The sequence below is a fragment of the Lynx canadensis genome, chromosome A3 (genome assembly GCF_007474595.2).
Source record: "Lynx canadensis isolate LIC74 chromosome A3, mLynCan4.pri.v2, whole genome shotgun sequence".
Lineage (NCBI taxonomy): Eukaryota > Metazoa > Chordata > Mammalia > Carnivora > Felidae > Lynx > Lynx canadensis.
Genome location: NC_044305.1, coordinates 128,287,199 through 128,306,859, shown reverse-complemented (window position 1 = coordinate 128,306,859; position 19,661 = coordinate 128,287,199). Strand labels below are relative to the sequence as shown.

The 19,661-nt window shown below is 39.3% G+C and overlaps 1 protein-coding gene across 2 annotated transcripts in view; it reads right to left on the bottom strand.

The window, feature by feature from the left end:
• Positions 1–19,661, bottom strand: part of NBAS (NBAS subunit of NRZ tethering complex) — a 333,519-nt gene that overhangs the window by 249,052 nt on the left and 64,806 nt on the right. For both annotated transcript variants that reach the window (XM_030311617.1, XM_030311618.1), the window contains exons 12-15: positions 15,430–15,558; positions 3,453–3,516; positions 1,975–2,168; positions 532–789 (exon numbers count right to left, since the gene is read on the bottom strand). In XM_030311617.1, the coding sequence (XP_030167477.1) occupies positions 532–789; positions 1,975–2,168; positions 3,453–3,516; positions 15,430–15,558 (645 nt within the window). The remainder of the gene's footprint in view (positions 1–531; positions 790–1,974; positions 2,169–3,452; positions 3,517–15,429; positions 15,559–19,661) is intronic.

The following is a 19,661-nucleotide window of genomic DNA, read 5'->3' as shown; positions in this document are numbered from 1 at the left end:
GCTGAGAGACAGCTGAAATGCCCATATTTATGGAGTAAAATGATGGTGAAACCAAGACAAGGAGAACCGACAGCCTGACTCCTGGTCAGAGCCCACCCCGGACACTACAGCACCCGGCACAAACAACTAGAACGCTCAGAGTGGACCAAATCTGCTTCCCAAGCAGATGCCTGATTAGAAAGCAAGTCTGCATTTCTTCCCTCACCATCTGCAGTCTGAGGAGACAGCTGCACTGAACACAGATAAGGTGAGCGCTGAAGGCCACGTGAAGGGCAGCAAAGACCCAGCTAATCCACAAAGTGGACCAACGGTCTCAGTGAATTCATCTTTCATCCACTGTTTTTATTTTGATTCCTCAGGCACAAAAACCAGCATTATTTTCAAAAGCTCTATAATACCGATATTTCTAACAGGTCAATGATAGGACGATCCCTCTTTAAATTTCTGTGTTAAAAAAATTAGTTTTTCTCATTCCAATAAAATAAAAGCTGGATGCCTATGCACTCTGACAGCGATAGGACGCTCCCTCACCTTTCTCTGATAAAGCTCTTCTGGAGTCGTGGAGCGCAAACTCACGAGGCGGTAGTTTTTTGTAATGGTTCGCGGGCGTTTCCGTGGAGGCGCAAATCGCTCCATCTCCGTCACCAGGTACAGGCCCTGCTTTATGTAGCCGAAGTAGCGAGCCTTCGCGGATATTTCCTGATCGGAATCCGAATCCTCTTCACCTTCATCTTCGTCTCCACCCCTAGTCTCCAAACGAGATCGTTTGGGAGCAAGTTTAATCTCACACTAAATTGAAAAAGGAAATGTTAAATCAGTAGTGAGGAGCTGAAGACAAGCTTTAGAGTGAGAAAAATATTTTTAATTCTGCTCTGGTTCAATGCATGACACGAGCCATGTGATTAAGAATAAGCTTCAAGAGAACCCAATACAGACAGTATATACATCAACACTTCCAGAAAGATCCTCTGTCTTATTGGCTCCAAATCTCCAAAACCAAAGCCTGTTTTAAAAACAGCTCATTAATATGATCTCCCAAATATATGCCTGGCAATTATTTTAGGGAAACAAAAAGAATGTTAATATCTTCACTTTGGTATTTTTGTACCTGCTGCAGAAAAAACAGGAGTTTCTCATCTATTTAGAAAATGAACATGAAGGTATTTATTTGCTTTACTGAGACTAGCTTTCCTGCCCTCCCTCCCTTTGGGGAAAAAAAAATGTGTAACAGCTTCATAAAGTTCTGAGTCTGAAAGCCTGACTGTTGACGATAACTTTCATTCCAGACTTAACAGAGTTGGCTTAGATTTTAAGCCATGGTTCTTTTTAAATCACATCTGTAGACTCAGTAACAAACTTTGAGATTAAAAAAAAAAAAAAAAAAAAATACTTGTGAATCTGCACTGAAATGAAAGCTATTGAAGGTCATTACACTTGAAAGACTTAGAATTGTTCATGATAAAAACAGAACTTTATGGGACTAGCCTCAATTTTCAAGTCTTCTGTCATGACAAACAAGCTTTCTTTACTAAAAGAACCAGAATTTTTAAGTTCCCAAACTTCAAGGAAATAGTTTGTTAAAGACCATATCTAACTAGAAATACCTTTTACATTTTAAGATGTCCAATCTAAGAAAAAGAACAAAATATGTCATGTCCGTGAAGAAAAAATGCTTTTACAAAGAGCAAAATGACTCCATTTTCTCCATTCTTTTACAACGCAAATTTGTTAATTGACTCAACAATAGATCTTTCTTATTATCCTCACTGAATCTCTGATTCCAGTCACAGGGTGGTGTTTTTAAAAACAAGATTAGATGATGGGCTAGCTAAAATTTAAAAATCAAACGTTTATCCATACTTCAATAAAAATAATGGACAAAAATCACTAAAAACTAAATCAGGTGTTTGGATTTTTGGTGAAATACAGGTTTTCTTTCCAACACACTAGCTGCTCCAAAAGGGAAAGCGTTACCTCCAAACTTAAAAATCCTCCATCATGGGTAGCAGTGACTTGAGGTGATGGTTCAAACCACTCACAGGATTTTCCCAGTAAATTCTTCAAAGTTTTCACCGACGAAACCGTCAAAGCACCAGAACAGCGAGCCAAAGTCACTGCACCGGCTGCCCACCAATTTACATCAATCAGTGGGTAAAAGGACTCTTTATCTAATGGGGAAAGTAAATCAACACAAGCGCCTCGTCAATGTGCATTAACTACAACACATTTAGTCCAATGATCAATTTAAAAACCATATTTGGGCCCGAAACGTGTTCAATAAGAAAAATAAATTAGAAGTCGTCACCCAAATTTTTACAAAATGGTACCTGAGTTCCGACAATTTGTCAAAGTCCAAAATTCTAAGGATGCAGGAGCAGTAAATATCTTTAGGTCTTCCCTCGCAAAAAATGAAGTCTACCAACACATGTCAACAGAACAGGTTGAAATGTTGGTGTGTATGAAGCATACGTATCATAAAGGTTCTAAAAGGTTTTGAAAAATGTTCACATATCCCTTTTCAGACTAACAATAGGAGAGAATCATACACTTAAAAAAAATTTAAGGGGCGCCTGGGTGGCGCAGTCGGTTAAGCGTCCGACTTCAGCCAGGTCACGATCTCGCAGTCCGTGAGTTCGAGCCCCGCGTCGGGCTCTGGGCTGATGGTTCGGAGCCTGGAGCCTGCTTCCGATTCTGTGTCTCCCTCTCTCTCTGCCCCTCCCCCGTTCATGCTCTGTCTCTCTCTGCCCCTCGCCCGTTCATGCTCTGTCTCTCTCTGTCCCAAAAATAAATAAACGTTGAAAAAAAAATTAAAAAAAAAAAATTTAAGACAGACATATAATAGTTTTCACTTCTAAAGTTTATTTTGAGGGGGGAGGGGCAGAGAGAGAGAGGGAGAAGGAGAATCCTAAGCAGGCTCCATGCTGTCAGCTGAGAGCCCAACTCGGGGCTCGGACCCAAGAACCATGAGGTCATGACCTGAGCTAAAACCAAGAGTCAGACACCCAACGACTGAGCCACCCAGATGCCCCAATGCTGATTTCCTCTTAAAGATTTGAAGGAGAGCAGGACTGCCACCTCAAAATTGACCAGTTTGACATAAGAAATATGTTAAGATGCAGAAATGAGTGAAACTCAAAGTTCTTTTTGTCTTGGCACTTAATAATTTTATTGTTCCCTTGATAAGATGCTGCGGAAAACCAACTTCCAACCAACCCTCGGAGTCACTCATTTCTGGGTACTACTCCCAACGTACATGCTAGTAACTTCGGTTTTGTTTTTCTCCTGTTAATCTGTCTTCTGTCAATCTAATTTTACAGGACCCCAGCCAGAGAACCGTGGAAGGTAAAAAGAAAAAGATTTGTTTTCATCCCCTACATATATCATCAAAGAGCACCTTTACTATATAATTACTGTCTCATAAGGTTTCAATTATCATATTTCATACAACTCACCTTTGATTTTTTTTCTCTTCTCAGGAGAGAGCCTCCAGTCAGGATTAAGGTCATCATAGCCTGGCTAAACATGAAAAATATGCACAGGACTTCTTGAGTCAACAATGTAAGAAAATTATGAGAGCATCACTAACAACTATGGATTTTTTGAAATAACAAAATATGGAAGCGATGCTTTCCTTCGATCTCTTAGTCGTATTCTACCTAGCTGTAATCTATTCCTCTTAATAACCTTGCTCTTACACTTAAAATGTGCACCTGGAACCACTGTAACTCAATTTAATGAAGAAAAGAGCATGCAGAAGAAAAGTAAGACAGCGAGTGTGTAATTAATACGATGAGAGCAAGACACACGAACATTCATTCTGTGCGCACTCATATACACACACTTACACTCCAGGAGGAGAACGGCTATGCTGTGGTGAATAAGCACAAGTCTGGGTACAAGTCCTACTCCTGTAACTTGTAAGTGGAGTGACCCCTCCAGGCCTTAGGCTCCACGGTTCTGAGATTAGACTCTGAAACCTCCATGTTATCCCCGGTTCTAACTTCCTAGGACTAATTTACTACAGAAAAAAATATAACAATGCGATTCTCAAGCTGCCTCCATTCATATTCTAATCTCATGGAACATAATGTCATGCCCACCTTTGAGAAGGTGACAACACATCAATCTCTCTCCACTATCATACAACAGCTGAGATGAACACACTGCCAGACCCCCTCTGGGCTCACTGTTAATTACTGCATCTTCAGAATTACAGCAGTATGGGAAAAGACCAGCAAAAATATCATTTGGCTATGTGAAATCTTAAGCCTAAAGAAAGTAATGCTATATTTAAGTCAAAATGTGCTTTCTCATTTAATATATACTTTATCAACAATTTCTCAGTGGCTAAGCCTTAAGAGTATTAAAATTGATACTTCTTTCCAAGGCCTAAAAGAATTTCCTGATCTCCACTACTATGATAAGTCACTCACAGCAGTCACTGAAAACAGAAGATATAATTCTTTAAACTTTACCCAAAAAGTCACCCTAAAAGCCTATTTATATACTAACAGAAGAAATAGATTGTCCCGGTTTACTTTCTCATAATTAACTTTCAAAGATTCAGAATACCAGAAGGTATAGATTACTGAAACTAATCAACTCGGATTCCTTAAGGTCAAATCTTCTTTGGTCACTCATAGGGCACTTCAGACATTTTTAGGGCCTCCGAATCATCAGCTGTACGCGCTCCCACAGCACCTTCATATGGGGACATGCGTGCTTCCCTGCTGACATCGTGGAGTACACAAGGGGAGGGTGGACTAACACTTTAAGTCCCACAAACAACAAAGATGATTCGGCCTTGGGGGAATTTAAGTACATACAGATCACAGTGAAATTTAACAAGAAATCTCCAAAATTTTTTCAAACGAAACCGTCTCACTAGTATAAGTACATTGAGAATTCAAGGTGGGCTTGTCTTCATCAGAGCTAATGATGAGGAAGAGCACCGTGAACAAGCTGCACCAGTCCATGAGGGTCAGTTTTCAGACATTTCGGGACTAGACTGTTCCGTGCAGATGGCTTTAATAATGGATGTCTCTTGTGAATTTGATTTTAAACACAAGACGAAGATGTGTTCTTCCGCAGCCAGAACTCTGTCAGAGTCATCTTCGTACTCCCAGACCTATCACAGTACTCACCTGTCACGGTAGCTAAATGCTGAATAAGTGAATCAATTACTTTTTTTTTTTAATGTTTATTTATTTTTGAGACAGAGAGAGACAGAGCACGAACGGGGGAGGGTCACAGAGAGAGGAATACACAGAATCCGAAGCAGGTTCCAGGCTCCAAGCTGTCAGCACAGAGCCTGATGTGGGGCTCGAACCCACAAGCCATGAGATCATGACCTGAACCGCAGTCGGACGCCCGACTGACTGAGCCACCCAGGCACCCCAGGAATGAATTATTCTTTTAAATCACTGCACCCTAATTAGAATGGCTAAGCCATAGGAAAATTAGCTTAGTACTAGTATTCCTGCAGCCTCTCAAAGGTGTGGTCTCTTCTGCTATTTAGTCAATGAACACTGTACACTTACACTGTGAGGGGGAAGAGAAACCATACATTACTGGCCGCACAACTCAAGCAGGTAGAGAGCTAAGAAACAGATGTGAGTGACTATAACCCAAGTTCAAATATAACAGCTGCCCAAAAAGAGGTATAGATAAAAGTGGAGGGGTCTTCAAAGGATGAAGAGGTCATTTTGAATATGGCCTTGAGAAAGACAAAGGGGGTTCAAGAGGTATAAAGGAAGTACTACACTGGGTGCCATACGTTCAAGACTGGATAAAATCTGGATATGGCAAATGGGTGGAGGAAGACATTCCAGTCAGCAAACACAGAATGAACAAAAGTACACCGGTAAAAAAAAAAAAAAAAAACTAAACTTATTCAGGAAAACAGTGGGTCAGTTTAACTGAAGTACAGGATATCCATTCTAATTATCCGCATTTTTGCTTGTCTTGGGGTTTTGGCGGAAAGATGGCACTCGCGATGCCATTTTTTGTTGTTGAGCTAAAATTCACATAATGGAAAATTAACCATTTTAAAATGAACATTCAGTGGCACTTTGTACGTTCACAGTGTTGTCACTTCCATTTAGTTTCAAAACATTTGTGTCGATCCAAAATAAAACCACTTACCCGTTAAGCAGTGATTTCCCACTCCCCATCCCCTCAGCCCTGTCCGCTACCAACCCACTTTCTGCCTCAGTGGATTTACCTATTCTGGATATTTCGTATAAATGAGTTCACACAACACGTAACCCCTTGTGTCTGGCTTCTCTGGAGTAGCAGAAGGTTCTCAAGGTATATCCATGTTGTAATATGTATCCGTACTTCGTTCATTTTTACGGCTGAACACAGATTCACGCTAGATATCTGAACTAAATGTTTACTTTCACAATATGTGGGAGTTGGATGAAACTATCTGCACAGTACATTTAAAAAAGAAGCCCAAACATAAGTCTACTTCAGGCAGAGGTGACCTATCAGACCAGTATCCTGACACAGCTGTGCCTCACTACTCTCAAAGCAGACATTCCCACTGCCTCCCTTCACATGATTCCAACTATTTATGAATAGGTCTCCTCAGGCAAGGGATGCAAGAACAAAAGGAAACTACTAGGACTACCCCAAAATAAAAGACTTGTTGCACAGCAAAGGACACCATCCACAAAATGAAAAAAGAATCTACTAAATGGGAGAAGTTATTTGTAAATGGCATGTCCAAAAAGGAGCTAATATCCAAAATATATAAAGAAATTACACAAACCAACACCAAAACCAAATGGTCTAATTTAAAAATGGGCAGAGGACTGCCTTCACTGCATCCCAAAGCGTTTGGATTGTTGTATTTTCATTTTCATTTGTTTCCATATATTTTTTAATTTCTTCTCTAATTGCCTGGTTGACCCACTCATTCTTTAGTAGGGTGTTCTTTAACCTCCATGCTTTTGGAGGTTTTCCAGACTTTTTCCTGTGGTTGATTTCAAGCTTCATAGCATTGTGGTCTGAAAGTACGCATGGTATAATTTCAATTCTTGTATACTTATGAAGGGCTGTTTTGTGACCCAGTATATGATCTATCTTGGAGAATGTTCCATGTGCACTCGAGAAGAAAGTATATTCTGTTGCTTTGGGATGCAGAGTTCTAAATATATCTGTCAAGTCCATCTGATCCAATGTATCATTCAGGGCCCTTGTTTCTTTATTGACCGTGTGTCTAGATGATCTATCCATTTCTGTAAGTGGAGTGTTAAAGTCCCCTGCAATTACCACATTCTTATCAATAAGGTTGCTTATGTTTATGAGTAATTGTTTTATATATTTGGGGGCTCCGGTATTCGGTGCATAGACATTTATAATTGTTAGCTCTTCCTGATGGATAGACCCTGTAATTATTATATAATGCCCTTCTTCATCTCTTGTTACAGACTTTAATTTAAAGTCTAGTTTGTCTGATATGAATATGGCTACTCCAGCTTTCTTTTGGTTTCCAGTGGCCAACAGGCACATGAAAAGATGCTCAACGTCACTCCTTATCAGGGAAATACAAATCAAAACCACACTCAGATATCACCTCACGCCAGTCAGAGTGGCCAAAATGAACAAATCAGGAGGCTATAGATGCTAGAGAGGATGTGGAGAAATGGGAACCCTCTTGCACTGTTGGTTGGAATGCAAACTGGTGCAGCCACTCTGGAAAACAGTGTGGAGGTTCCTCAGAAAATTAAAAATAGACCTACCCTATGACCCAGCAATAGCACTGCTAGGAATTTACCCAAGGGATACAGGCGTACTGATGCATAGGGGCACTTGTACCCCAATGTTTATAGCAGCACTCTCAACAATAGCCAAATTATGGAAAGAGCCTACATGTTCATCAACTGATGAATGGATAAAGAAATTGTGGTTTATATACACAATGGAGTACTACACATGGCAATGAGAAAGAATGAAATATGGCCCTTTGGAGCAACGTGGATGGAACTGGAGAGTGTGATGCTAAATGAAATAAGCCATACAGAGAAAGACAGATACCATATGGTTTCACTCTTATGTGGATCTTGAGAAACTTAACAGAAACCCATGGGGGAGGGGAATGAAAAAAAAAAAAAAGAGGTTAGAGTGGGAGAGAGCCAAAGCATAAGAGACTCTTAAAAACTGAGAACAAACTGAGGGTTGATGGGGGGTGGGAGGGAAGGGAGGGTGGGTGATGGGTATTGAGGAGGGCACCTTTTGGGATGAGCACTGGGTGTTGTATGGAAACCAATTTGACAATAAATTTCATATATTGAAAAAAATAAATAAATAAAAGTGATAATCCACAAAAATAAATAAATAAATAAATAAAATAAAAATGGGCGGAGGACATGAATAGACATTTTTCCAAAGAAGACAAAAAGATGGCCAATAGACACATGAAAAAAATGCTCAATTATCACTCATCATCAGGGAAATGTAGATCAAAACCAGAATAAGATCTCTCACCTCACACCCATTAAAATGGCTAGAAAAAAAGACAAAAAATAATAAATGTTATTAGGAGTTGTTTCCACTGTTGGTGGAAATGCAAGCTGGTCCCACCACTGTGGAAGACAGTACGAAGTTTCCTCAAAAACTTAAAAATAGACAAACCACACATTCCAGTAATCCCACTACTAAGTATTTACCAGAAAATGAAAGTAAGCAAAGAAAGAAGAGAAAAACACTAATTTGAAGGGATATAGGAGCCCCATATGTTCACTGTAACATGATTTACGACAGCCAGGATATGGAGGCAACCCAGTGTCCGCTGATGCACGAATGGAGAAAAAAGATGTGGTGTATACGTATGATGGAATATTACTCAGCCAAACAAAAGAATGAGATCTCATCATTCACATGGCAACATGCATGGGTATTAAGCTACGTGGAGTAAGTCAGACAGAAAGACAAATACTACACGATTTCACTCATGTGTGGAATCTGAAGAGAATATAAATTGACTCATAAATACAGTGAACAAACTGGCAGTTGTGGGGATGGGGAGAAATGGGCAAAATAGGTAAAGGGAATTAAGAGGTAACAAAACAAAACAAAACAAAAAAAAGCTGATATTCCCATCGCTTCTCTCATACTATTCAAACTGGGCCAGACTTCCCATCCTTCAACCCTAAAAACTCTAACTGTGAGGGGCCCGTGATCTGGCCATGCTTTATGGTATCTGATACACACGCTGTAGGCCGGTGTTTTGAGGGCAGGACCATCAAGGACCCATGGCCCCTGTGAAAGCACTCCAGGGGTGCTCACTCCTAGTGCCATGTTGATATATTCTGAGAAGCAACCTCCCTGTCACTCCTCTGTGGGTGACATGCCACCTCATGACTGAGAACATCCTACAGTGACAGCGATAGCACTGTTTTCTTCAGTTAGGAATTTTGATTGTTGACTCTTTTTTTTTTTTTTTAATTTTTTTTTCAACGTTTATTTATTTTTGGGACAGAGAGAGACAGAGCATGAATGGGGGAGGGGCAGAGAGAGAGGGAGACACAGAATCGGAAGCAGGCTCCAGGCTCTGAGCCATCAGCCCAGAGCCTGACGCGGGGCTCGAACTCACGGACCGCGAGATCGTGACCTGGCTGAAGTCGGAGGCTTAACCGACTGCGCCACCCAGGCGCCCCTGATTGTTGACTCTTTAACAGCTAGAAGCTAAACATAATGAAGGCCGCTGCCTCCAACAGCATAAAAGCAGCCTTTCAACTGCTTATTCATTCCACAAACACTTACTAGTATTTTTTTATGCCAAGCTCTATGTTAGGCCCCGTGGAACAAACATATATTCAGGGTCTTTTCTCCAGGAGCTCACAGTTGAGTGAAGCTGTGAGGACAGCTGCGGATTGTGTCAAGACCAATCACATTAACTGTCATCTTCCCACTTATCTTTCACTGATTGATCCATTTAACAAAATCTGTCCAATACCTACTATTGTGGCAAAGAGCAAATTGTAGGAGAAACAAAACTTATCTTTCCTATTTTATCATAGGATGTACAAATAGAAAAATGATAAAACTTCTTCAGACAAAAATTAAGGCCAAAAATGAGATGGAAATATATAAACATAACATATGGGAAATGTTTGAAATGAAAATCACTTTAGCAATTTAGCAATTTTACTATATTCCACACATGAACAAAACTTAATACTCACAGATTTCTAGCCAGATGGATTTTCATATTGACAATGAAAGCTGAAGTATTTAATCAACTCACAACTGGGTAGAAGTAAATCAGAATAGGCACTTCCACAACTATCTTTAATCATTAGATTTTATAGAGAAAATACTCAATTACACAAAGCATATTATGAAAACTAATAAAGTAGTGAATTACATGAAGAAAGCCCCAGATGAGCTGAATTCACGATTTGGTAAAAGAGGCTACAGTTGTATAGGGCAACAGTAACACTAGCTTCTTCTCAGACAATGTTTTAGCTAAAATTATAAGCTGGCTCTACACTATATGTTACCATATAATCTATTTTAAACATACTGGCTTGGCCATTTCATTTCCTAGAACAGCAGTAAGAGAGGCAGAGCCCTGTCCTACCTGGCTGACCCGAGGTCCCTTGACTATTGCAGGACGAGTGAGAAAGGAGCAGCTGTTTAAGGGCTCAGCCAGTGATGAGTACACAAAATGACACCAATATATTTGGTATATGACTTGTTAATAGTTTCGTGTTTCCAGTGTCTTTGCATAACGAATGCTGAACTCCAGAAGCATCGTTCACATCAACTGCACGGACTCTCTCCCTGTTTTCCATTAATATCATCACTCGTACCTAACTCACCCAGATAAAAGTCACGATCTAGGGGTGCTGACTTTGGCTCAGACCACGATCTCACAGTTCATGAGTCCAAGCCCCGTATCGTGCTCACTGCTGTCAGCACAAAGCCCGCTTCAGATCCTCAGTCCCCCTCTCTGCCCCTTCCCTGCTGGTTCTCATTCTCTCTCTTTCTCTCTCTCAATAAATAAATTAAAAAAAAAAAAAAAAAGTCAAAATCTGTCAACATAAGGGCTACAGAAGATACTCTGAAACAAAGGCTTAACCTATGAAGTCCAAGAACCTGAGTCCAACCAGCATCTTGATTCTAATGCAGCAATGCAAGTTTACTTCTTTTTAGCACTATTCCCATCTATTAGAACACAAAAACATTTGTTACTTACTAGGACTGTAGTGAAGCAATTGAGATAGGTTCCTATCACTCAGGGTGGACAGCCAAGCCTTAGTAGACAAATGCTACTTACTCCCAACAATCCTTCCCCCCAACTGGATTCATAATATTAACATGTTATTCTGTTGATTTGTTTATAATTCCCCTTGCAAGACTATGAGCATCTCACTGGGACTTACTGCATTCTCTACTCTAAAACTTGGTAAAGATTCAATAAAGAGATGAACTCTATTATTTTATGATTATTTTTATGAATACAGTAACAGCTTACTCTTTATAAAACTGTTACACACAAGCTTTATACCACTTACCGTGGTACACTAAATTTTGCTGACTCCCTTCATATAGTACCCATCCAAATCCAAAATGGCCAAGCCAATGTGATGAACTCCCAGGATACAGGTGAAAGACTCAAGCAAAGTATAGTTTTTCAAACCCTTTGTGCTGAAGAAAGAGTTACCACTCTCACATACTCTCCCAGCACATCATAAGTACTGCACAGATCTATTGTAAACTTCAGGGTTTACCAGCGGGAAGCTATGTCAATTATTTACTCCAGTTTTTGGTGATACACACTAACTGGCTCGAGAGTTCAACACATCTGAGAAGGCTGAAGACATCTGTGTTCTATTCACTGGGAAAAAAGATTTATCTCTGTTCTTCTAAAGATCAAATAAATAAAGCCTAATAAATATATTTTCCACCTTTTAAAAACTGTATCTATTTTTGCACAGGGTCATGGGAAGAGCATATACGTCAGAGTCAGAGAGAGATGAAATCTCTCTGAAATCTCAACTCTACTGCTTACTTGCTAAATAACTCTGAATAAGTGCTCAATAAATAATTGAGGTTATTATTACAGTAAATTTTGTAAAAGCTACAAGAATACTATCTACATGAATCGTGACCAGAGCTACATAAGCCTAAAATGTGTATCAAAAAACAAAAAACAAAAAAAAAAAAACAGAGTGTTCTGTGAAAATGATGAAGCCTCACAAGAATTTGTTTATGACAGAATGAAGAATGACAGAGTGAAGAAAGGATGGGACAAAAGCAGGGAGCAGGGAGAGGAAAGTTCAGGAAGCAAGTGTGAAGCAGCATAATGATCCAGGTAAACAAAGGAGTTTGCATTTTGACCACAACTATAGAATTTTAAAGAAAAGAATAGATGAAATTAAAGTCTTGCTTTTCAACCTGGACAAAATTTCTTTTGAGACTAGAATGAGGAGTCTCAAAGCAAGATCTGTTCTATTCAGCTCCAGTCCTTCCCTGTGCTGAGCCACAGCGCGAGAAGGGCGGGGCTGACCGCCACAGGCCCTGGATGGGATGAATTCGGGAATAAGGCGGTGTGCTGAGCAGCAGGAGAAATAGCAGTAAAGGTAGGATTAGGTTCAGTAATTCTCACTAAGCCACTGTTCCCTCAGCAAGGGGTTCTACCACCTACAAAACGTCTGCAGTGATGGCAACCGGTCCATGGTTTTCAGTTTTGTGAGCCCCAAAACCTGTTTGTTTGTTTGTTTTTTTTTCCTGGTTTGCTCAGGCATTCGAGGGAAATAATTTATGGCGACCCAATCTGAAAAACACGGATATATTACCCTAAAAATTGTTCAGTTTGTAATAATAGCTAGAACTGGCTTGAGAATCAAGCTACATCAACAGACAGCCTCTACAGACTGTGTGGTGGGCGCTAAACCAGAGGCACAAGGGGCGAGATGGAAGCACGCTGTGGCACAACAGAACAGTCTAGAGCAATTCCTGATGAGCTGCCCTTCTACATTCTCAAGGGTCAAAGAGTCTCACCAGGGAAACACAGGAGATCAACTTCTGGCATAAACTCTTCTCTCTTCCCACCATAAACCTTTTGTCATTTTCTAATTTCCTTCCTTTCCTGCCCCATTACTCTTCTGATGGCCTATTCCAAACTACTGGGATACTTACATTTACTCATTCAAGATTTTTAAACAATTTTTAAATTATTTTAATAGAATCGCTATAAAAATCAAAAAAATTAATGAATAATATTAATGAGCTAAAGAGTAGCGAATTACAATGATACTGATTGGCAACTAATGACAAAAAAAATGTCTAACTACTTAAAAAGTTGAGTGTATGCCAATAAGGGTTACAACAAATGCAATTTATCTTCACAAGAAGGGTATCCAGAATTCCAGTAAACAAAAGAGCATACTAATAAATTTTGCCTAAATAGTCCTTACACTACGTGTATGCCATTCTAGAATACTAACAAAATCAAACATTAAGTGTGCTTCAAACTTGATCAATATTTCTATTAGGTGAATGAAATAATTTAAGAAAATGAGTAAACTTAAGAAAAAAAATTGCCCAAATGTAAAATATTGGAAAGAACAGAGTCTTTCCAAATGCAAATTTATCACTATACATTAATAGCCACGAAAAATACATGGTACCTTTTGGATCAGTTATCCAGTGTGCATGGCTAAATATGTTAAACAAATGGTTTTAGAGTTGATCCACTCCACTTCTAGAGGGAAGATATAAATCAGGTTAGCTATCAGTTCCGAGGAGAGAAAAACAATGTTCCTTGTATTTAGCTGCTGAGATTGAAGACTGAGGAACCCCTCTTCTGTTTAGAACAAATCGAGATCCAGGGCCAGAGTGAGTGGTAGAGGTGCAGAGAACAAATTAAATTCAAGGTGAGTAGGAACTAAGGGGAAAAAATCTTGCCAAACTTGTGTATTAAAACAGAAAAAAAGGGGTGCCTGGGTGGCTCAGTCGGTTGGGTGCCTGACTTTGGCTCAGGTCATGATCTCACGGTTTGTGGGTTCGAGCCCCGCATCAGGCTCTGCTGACAGCTCGGAGCCTGGAGCCTGCTTCGGATTCTGTGTCTCCCTCCCTCTCTGCCCCTCCCCCACTTATGCACTGTCTCTCTCAGTCTCTCAAAAATAAATAAATGTAAAAAAAAAATTTTTTTAACAAAAAAAATGAAGAATAATAGCAAAAACAAATTTAAGTCTGTGAAAAGTGTAAGAAAATATACAGCCAGTTTCTCTTTCCCTCTGCTATTCTGGGAATAACAAAATGCTCTTTGCTTTTCAAAATTGTTTTAATAGCTCAGATTAACTGATGAAATGAAATTAAAAAGAATTCTGAAAAAAGACATCAATCCATTCAGACCATTCAGGGAAAAGGCTCCAGTCTTAGAATCACAAAACTATCCACCAAAGCTGGTGAAAAGATATTCCTATAGAAAAGGGAAATGGTGGGGCGCCTGGGTGGCGCAGTCGGTTAAGCGTCCGACTTCAGCCAGGTCACGATCTCGCGGTCCGTGAGTTCGAGCCCCGCGTCAGGCTCTGGGCTGATGGCTCGGAGCCTGGAGCCTGTTTCCGATTCTGTGTCTCCCTCTCTCTCTGCCCCTCCCCCGTTCATGCTCTGTCTCTCTCTGTCCCAAAAATAAATAAAAACATTGAAAAAAAAATTAAAAAAAAAAAAAAAAAAAAGAAAAGGGAAATGGAGAAGTGAGAGGAAAAAAAAATTAACCCATAAGTACTGAAATGCCAAATCACCATCAGAGGAGTAAAAGATTTAGAACATAAAGTTGTATCTAACTGAGGTCTTTCTTTTCATCTTCACTCTATCACAATACACAGCATTATATGCACAGACCTTATTTGCCCATCATGATTTTAGAATATAACAAATGATGATTCTGTTACTAAACCACTAAGCCTTTTCATTCTTAAAACCGGTCATTTCAAGACACTAAAAAATTAATAGACTGCATCTTCACTCCCTACCTTTTGAGTGAAGAGGTCTCCCTTCAAGCCTTAAGCAAGCCCAATATTACATTAGTGTTGCAAGATTTGGGAAGAACTGTAGCCCTTTTAGAATACTGACCCTCCAATTTTTTTACCATATTAGTTGGCTTTTGCTACAAAATTAGCGTCTCCATTCTGTATTTTTATAGTAAGAAAAAAGGAGAAGGGGGTGGACAGATTACAGTCAGTATACAGAATGTACTGCACTACAAATTAAAGTCAGCACACAGTGCTACTCTGTTCTTAATTTATCCTACGATGCTGATGATATTCTAATTTAACTAAAGCTTTGGCATGCTGAGCATGAATAATAGCTGTGAGCTGCAGTCAAACATTAACCAAATGAAACCATTATTGTCAGTACTCACCCTTAAGCGAGAACCATTCTAATAATAATAATAATCAACAGACATACCTGCTCATTTTGATTCCATTCCCCTTGCTGCTTCAGAGACGGAATGGCCCAGATGCTTAGTTTCCCTGAGAAATGAATGGCAGCAAGGAGGGTCCCATCTGGAGAGAGGCTCATCTTAAAGATCCCATCCTATACAATAATATTACATTAACGTCAGATCAAGGAACTTGTAGCTGAATAGAAGTAACCTCCAGAATTTAATAACACTCTTTAGAGGGTGCCATGTCATAAATGATCTCTCATAATAAAGGGTTCCAACAGCTTCATACACTATAAATGTGCTCCAGCATAAAGAAACAGAACTCTTACCCTTAAGGAGTTTTTTTTTTTTCTTTTTAACCCATTTTATAGTGTTATAATTCACATATAACCAAAAACCCAAATATACGAGCATTATAAAAACACTCCTTTACATCACACATCAATTACCATGAGTTCTCATTAACTTTTATGGGTCGATATTGACCAGATGGTGAATTTCCTGAATTTGGGGTTCACATTTTCACAAGATTCTATATGTACACAATATCTGGAATATCCTGTCACAGGCCACAAATTTATGCTGTGTGGATGAAAGGGAAGGGAAAGGAGGAAGAAGAGAGTTGGCAGAAAAGAAGGTCCAATGGTGATGGGAACAGAGGCAGCCAGGGGGGAAATGCATTCCTTAATTTAAGGGGCACCAAGAGTGTTTATTTTCCAGATTTCCTGGTAAACATGAGGAATCTAATCACTGCTACAGAAAAGAGAAATTTTGTTAATACACTGATTTTACATGGCCAAGCACGGGGTGCACAGAGAAAGTCTTGTCTTTTCAAGGCCTATTTGTCCACACAGTCTCTCAGTCCTTTCTTGATGAGAAACCAGACAAGCAGAGATGTCCCCTGTTCATCGCCTAAGCAGAGGCAGAAGAATCAAACCAACACTAACTGGACATCTATTGCCCACTCAAGCATTTACTGAAAGCAGCGTCTAAGGTAGTTTACCTACAAATAATAAATCAGACCTAAAAATGACAGCCTACAACCATATGTGTCCTTAGCATTTAGAAAATCTGGCAACACAAGAGTCCACCACCACCTTTTAAGGGTGAGGGTGCTACCCGGTCACACTAGGGCAATAATCAGGTGGGGCTGGACAGCATATGCATGCTTAAAAGGATCATAAGCTTTCCAGTAAGCCAAAGCCCCCACCATTCTTGGTTATGGCCCTACGATTAAGGTCAAATACTAGCTATGATCTGAAACTTACACATGACTATACTAAAAAAAAAAAAAAAAAAAAAAAAAAAGGAAAAAAATTATGCCTGGCTCAATTCACCACATTATCTACCTGGTCTCTACAGACACAAGCTTAAGTCCTCAGGTCTACAATGACTAAGGCGTATTAGCCATCAAAAGGAAATAGAACAATTTCAGAAAGTGAGAAACACTGCTGGATGAGTACATAGATGAGAAGATTAGCATCCTCTAATCTCCTCACTAAGGACTGAAGTCACTTTAACTGGATATAACACGTCTATCCCAGATTGCCAGAATTAAATGTAAGAAAGATTAAAATACAAAAAGAAGCAATAAAAGCAAAAGCACTGAGAGCAAATGTTAACTACATCCCATCCCCTCCTCTGTGACGGAGAGGAGGTCAGGAAGAGAAGACGAAGGGCCTAGCACCTTCCATTCACAACTCTGGTCAATACGCTCCATGGTTTGGCAGAAGGTGGGATCACAAGCATAAATTTTCATTCTCAAGAACTCTCCCTGCATTCTTCAGAGTTTGCAGACAAAGAAACTGAAGATCCCAAAGGTTCAGAAACTTGCTGAAGATCATTCTAGTATAGATAGCAGTACCTGAGCTAGATGCCGCCTTCAGTCCCAGCCCAAGTCACTTCCACCGCACGGTGACCACTGCCCTCCCCGGTGCCTCAGCCTTTCCAGGAGGCTCCATGCTCCTCGGCAGCAATCATGATCAAGTATACTTTACTGTTTTCTCACCTAAATAATTAGTCACCAGTGGTCTGTATGAGAACTCCCTGGTATTATAAATGCTTCATTAACCAATTAATAAAAGTGCTCTGAAAGCAAATGGGAAGTTGATGAATCTCTTTAACAAAAAACAAACAAAAGTATATTGAATAATGTGAATAATTTAACAATAGCCTTGTGATCTAGAAAATAATAAATGAATATGCTAAATTATCCTTCGTTTTAATCCTTCTCTCCCTCTTACCTTCCTTTTCTCTCTCGACATGAAGAACTAAAATGTTACCACTTGCTTTTAAACTGGTGGCTTCTTGAATCCCCTTAAGTTTCATTTGATACTATGATCTCCTCGCTGAAAACTTAACACTCCTTTCTTGAAGCATTTTGCTGTAGGAATTTGCACTTACACCCACATGTAGAAACTAGAGGATAACGAATACCCAGGAACCAACAACCAGCTTATCAACAAACACCAACTTTTCACACTTGCTTCACAAACCCTTCCCCAATCACCACAATGTTCTTGGGGTTTTTTTTTCCCCCTAGAGTACTGTAGAGCAAATCCAGACATTAGGTGTATACACATTACGTATGCAGTTCTTTAAAGTCCAAGTTACCCGTTTAACTTTCACATATACGCACAGTGAGAAGACAGTTCTCAGCAGCAAATGAACTGCAGCCTGTCAGACATAGACAAGCCACCTATGTTATTTTAGAAACACGATGTTTTCCTTCTGAAATAAAAACTACATTTTATTTGTAGAAACATTGCAGAGCGTCTATAGCACACAAAGTGTCTCTGGCTCAGGGAATAATTTATTTTCCTGACAGTAGCTGTTACACAAGATCTAAAGCCACAGTTAGAAAATCCAGGCTAAAGTCTGTGAACCGAGCCTGCAGTATTTGGAAGTCAGAATGTTTCTTGCTTGGCTGGGGAGAGAATTTCTTTCAAATTATTTATTTGGAAATAAGAGGAAATGGCTTTTCAATCAACTGCACATCACACTAAAAGTAAACCTCAAACCTTCAAACCATAATTCCTCTTACCGTATTCAGATTTCTCAGCATAAGTGAATAATAATCGTTCTCTCGTCTTCTCTATTTGAATTAAGTAGTTCCAAAAGCAATATAATTTAGCTGTAATTTTTACTTCAGTTAAAATGTGTCTGGGTTTCTTTCATATTCCTCAAATATGAACATCATGTTTATTTTAATCATTACAACAGCTGGAATGATGGTCAAGAGTATGTAACTTGGCAGTGAAAAGAGGGAAGCCTTTTCTCTGAGAACAAGAACATGACAAGAAAGCCACTCTTGCCAGTTTTACTCAACACAGTACTGGAAATCCTAGCCAGAGCAATTAGGCATGAAAATAAATAAAAGGCACACAAATTGGAAAAGAAGTAAAATTGTCTCCTTACAGATGACATGGTATATTTAGAAAACCCTAAAGACTCCACCAAAAAGCTGTTAGAATAAACAAATTCAGTAAAGCTGCAGGATACAAAAATCAACATACAAAAAATGACTACTGTTCCTGTACCCTAACAGTGAACTATCAGAAAGAGAAATTAAGAAAACAATCTGTTACACTAGCATCAAAAAGAATAAAATACTTAGGAATAAATTTAACCAAGGAGGTGAGAGATCTATACAAGAAAGGCCATAAAATACTGATCAAAGAAACTGAACACAAATAAATGAAAAAATATTCCATGTCCATGGATTTAAAGAACATTGTTAAAATGCCCATAGTATCCAAAGTGATCTATAGGTTCAATGCAATACCTACCAACATTCAAATGGCATTTTCCACAAAAATAGAAAAAATAATCCTAAAATTTGCACGGTACCACAAAAGACCCTAAGTCCCCAAGCAGCCAAAGCAATCTTGAAAACTAAGAACAAAGCTCTAAGTATCACCATTTCTGATTTCAAACTACTGCTACAAAGCTATAGTAATCAAAATAATACTGTATTGGTATAAAAACAGGCACAAAGATCGATGGAACAGAAGAGAGCTCAGAAAGAAATTCATGCATAAATGGTCACTTTACAACAAAGAAGTCAAGAATACACAATGGGGAAGGGATACTCTTTCAATAAATCGTATTGGAAAACCTGGATACCCACTGGACCCTTACCTTACACCATATACAAAAATCCACTCTAACCAGATGAAGATCTGGAACATAAGCCCAAAAACCCTAAAACTCCTATATGAAAACACAGGGAATAAGCTCCTTGATATTGGTC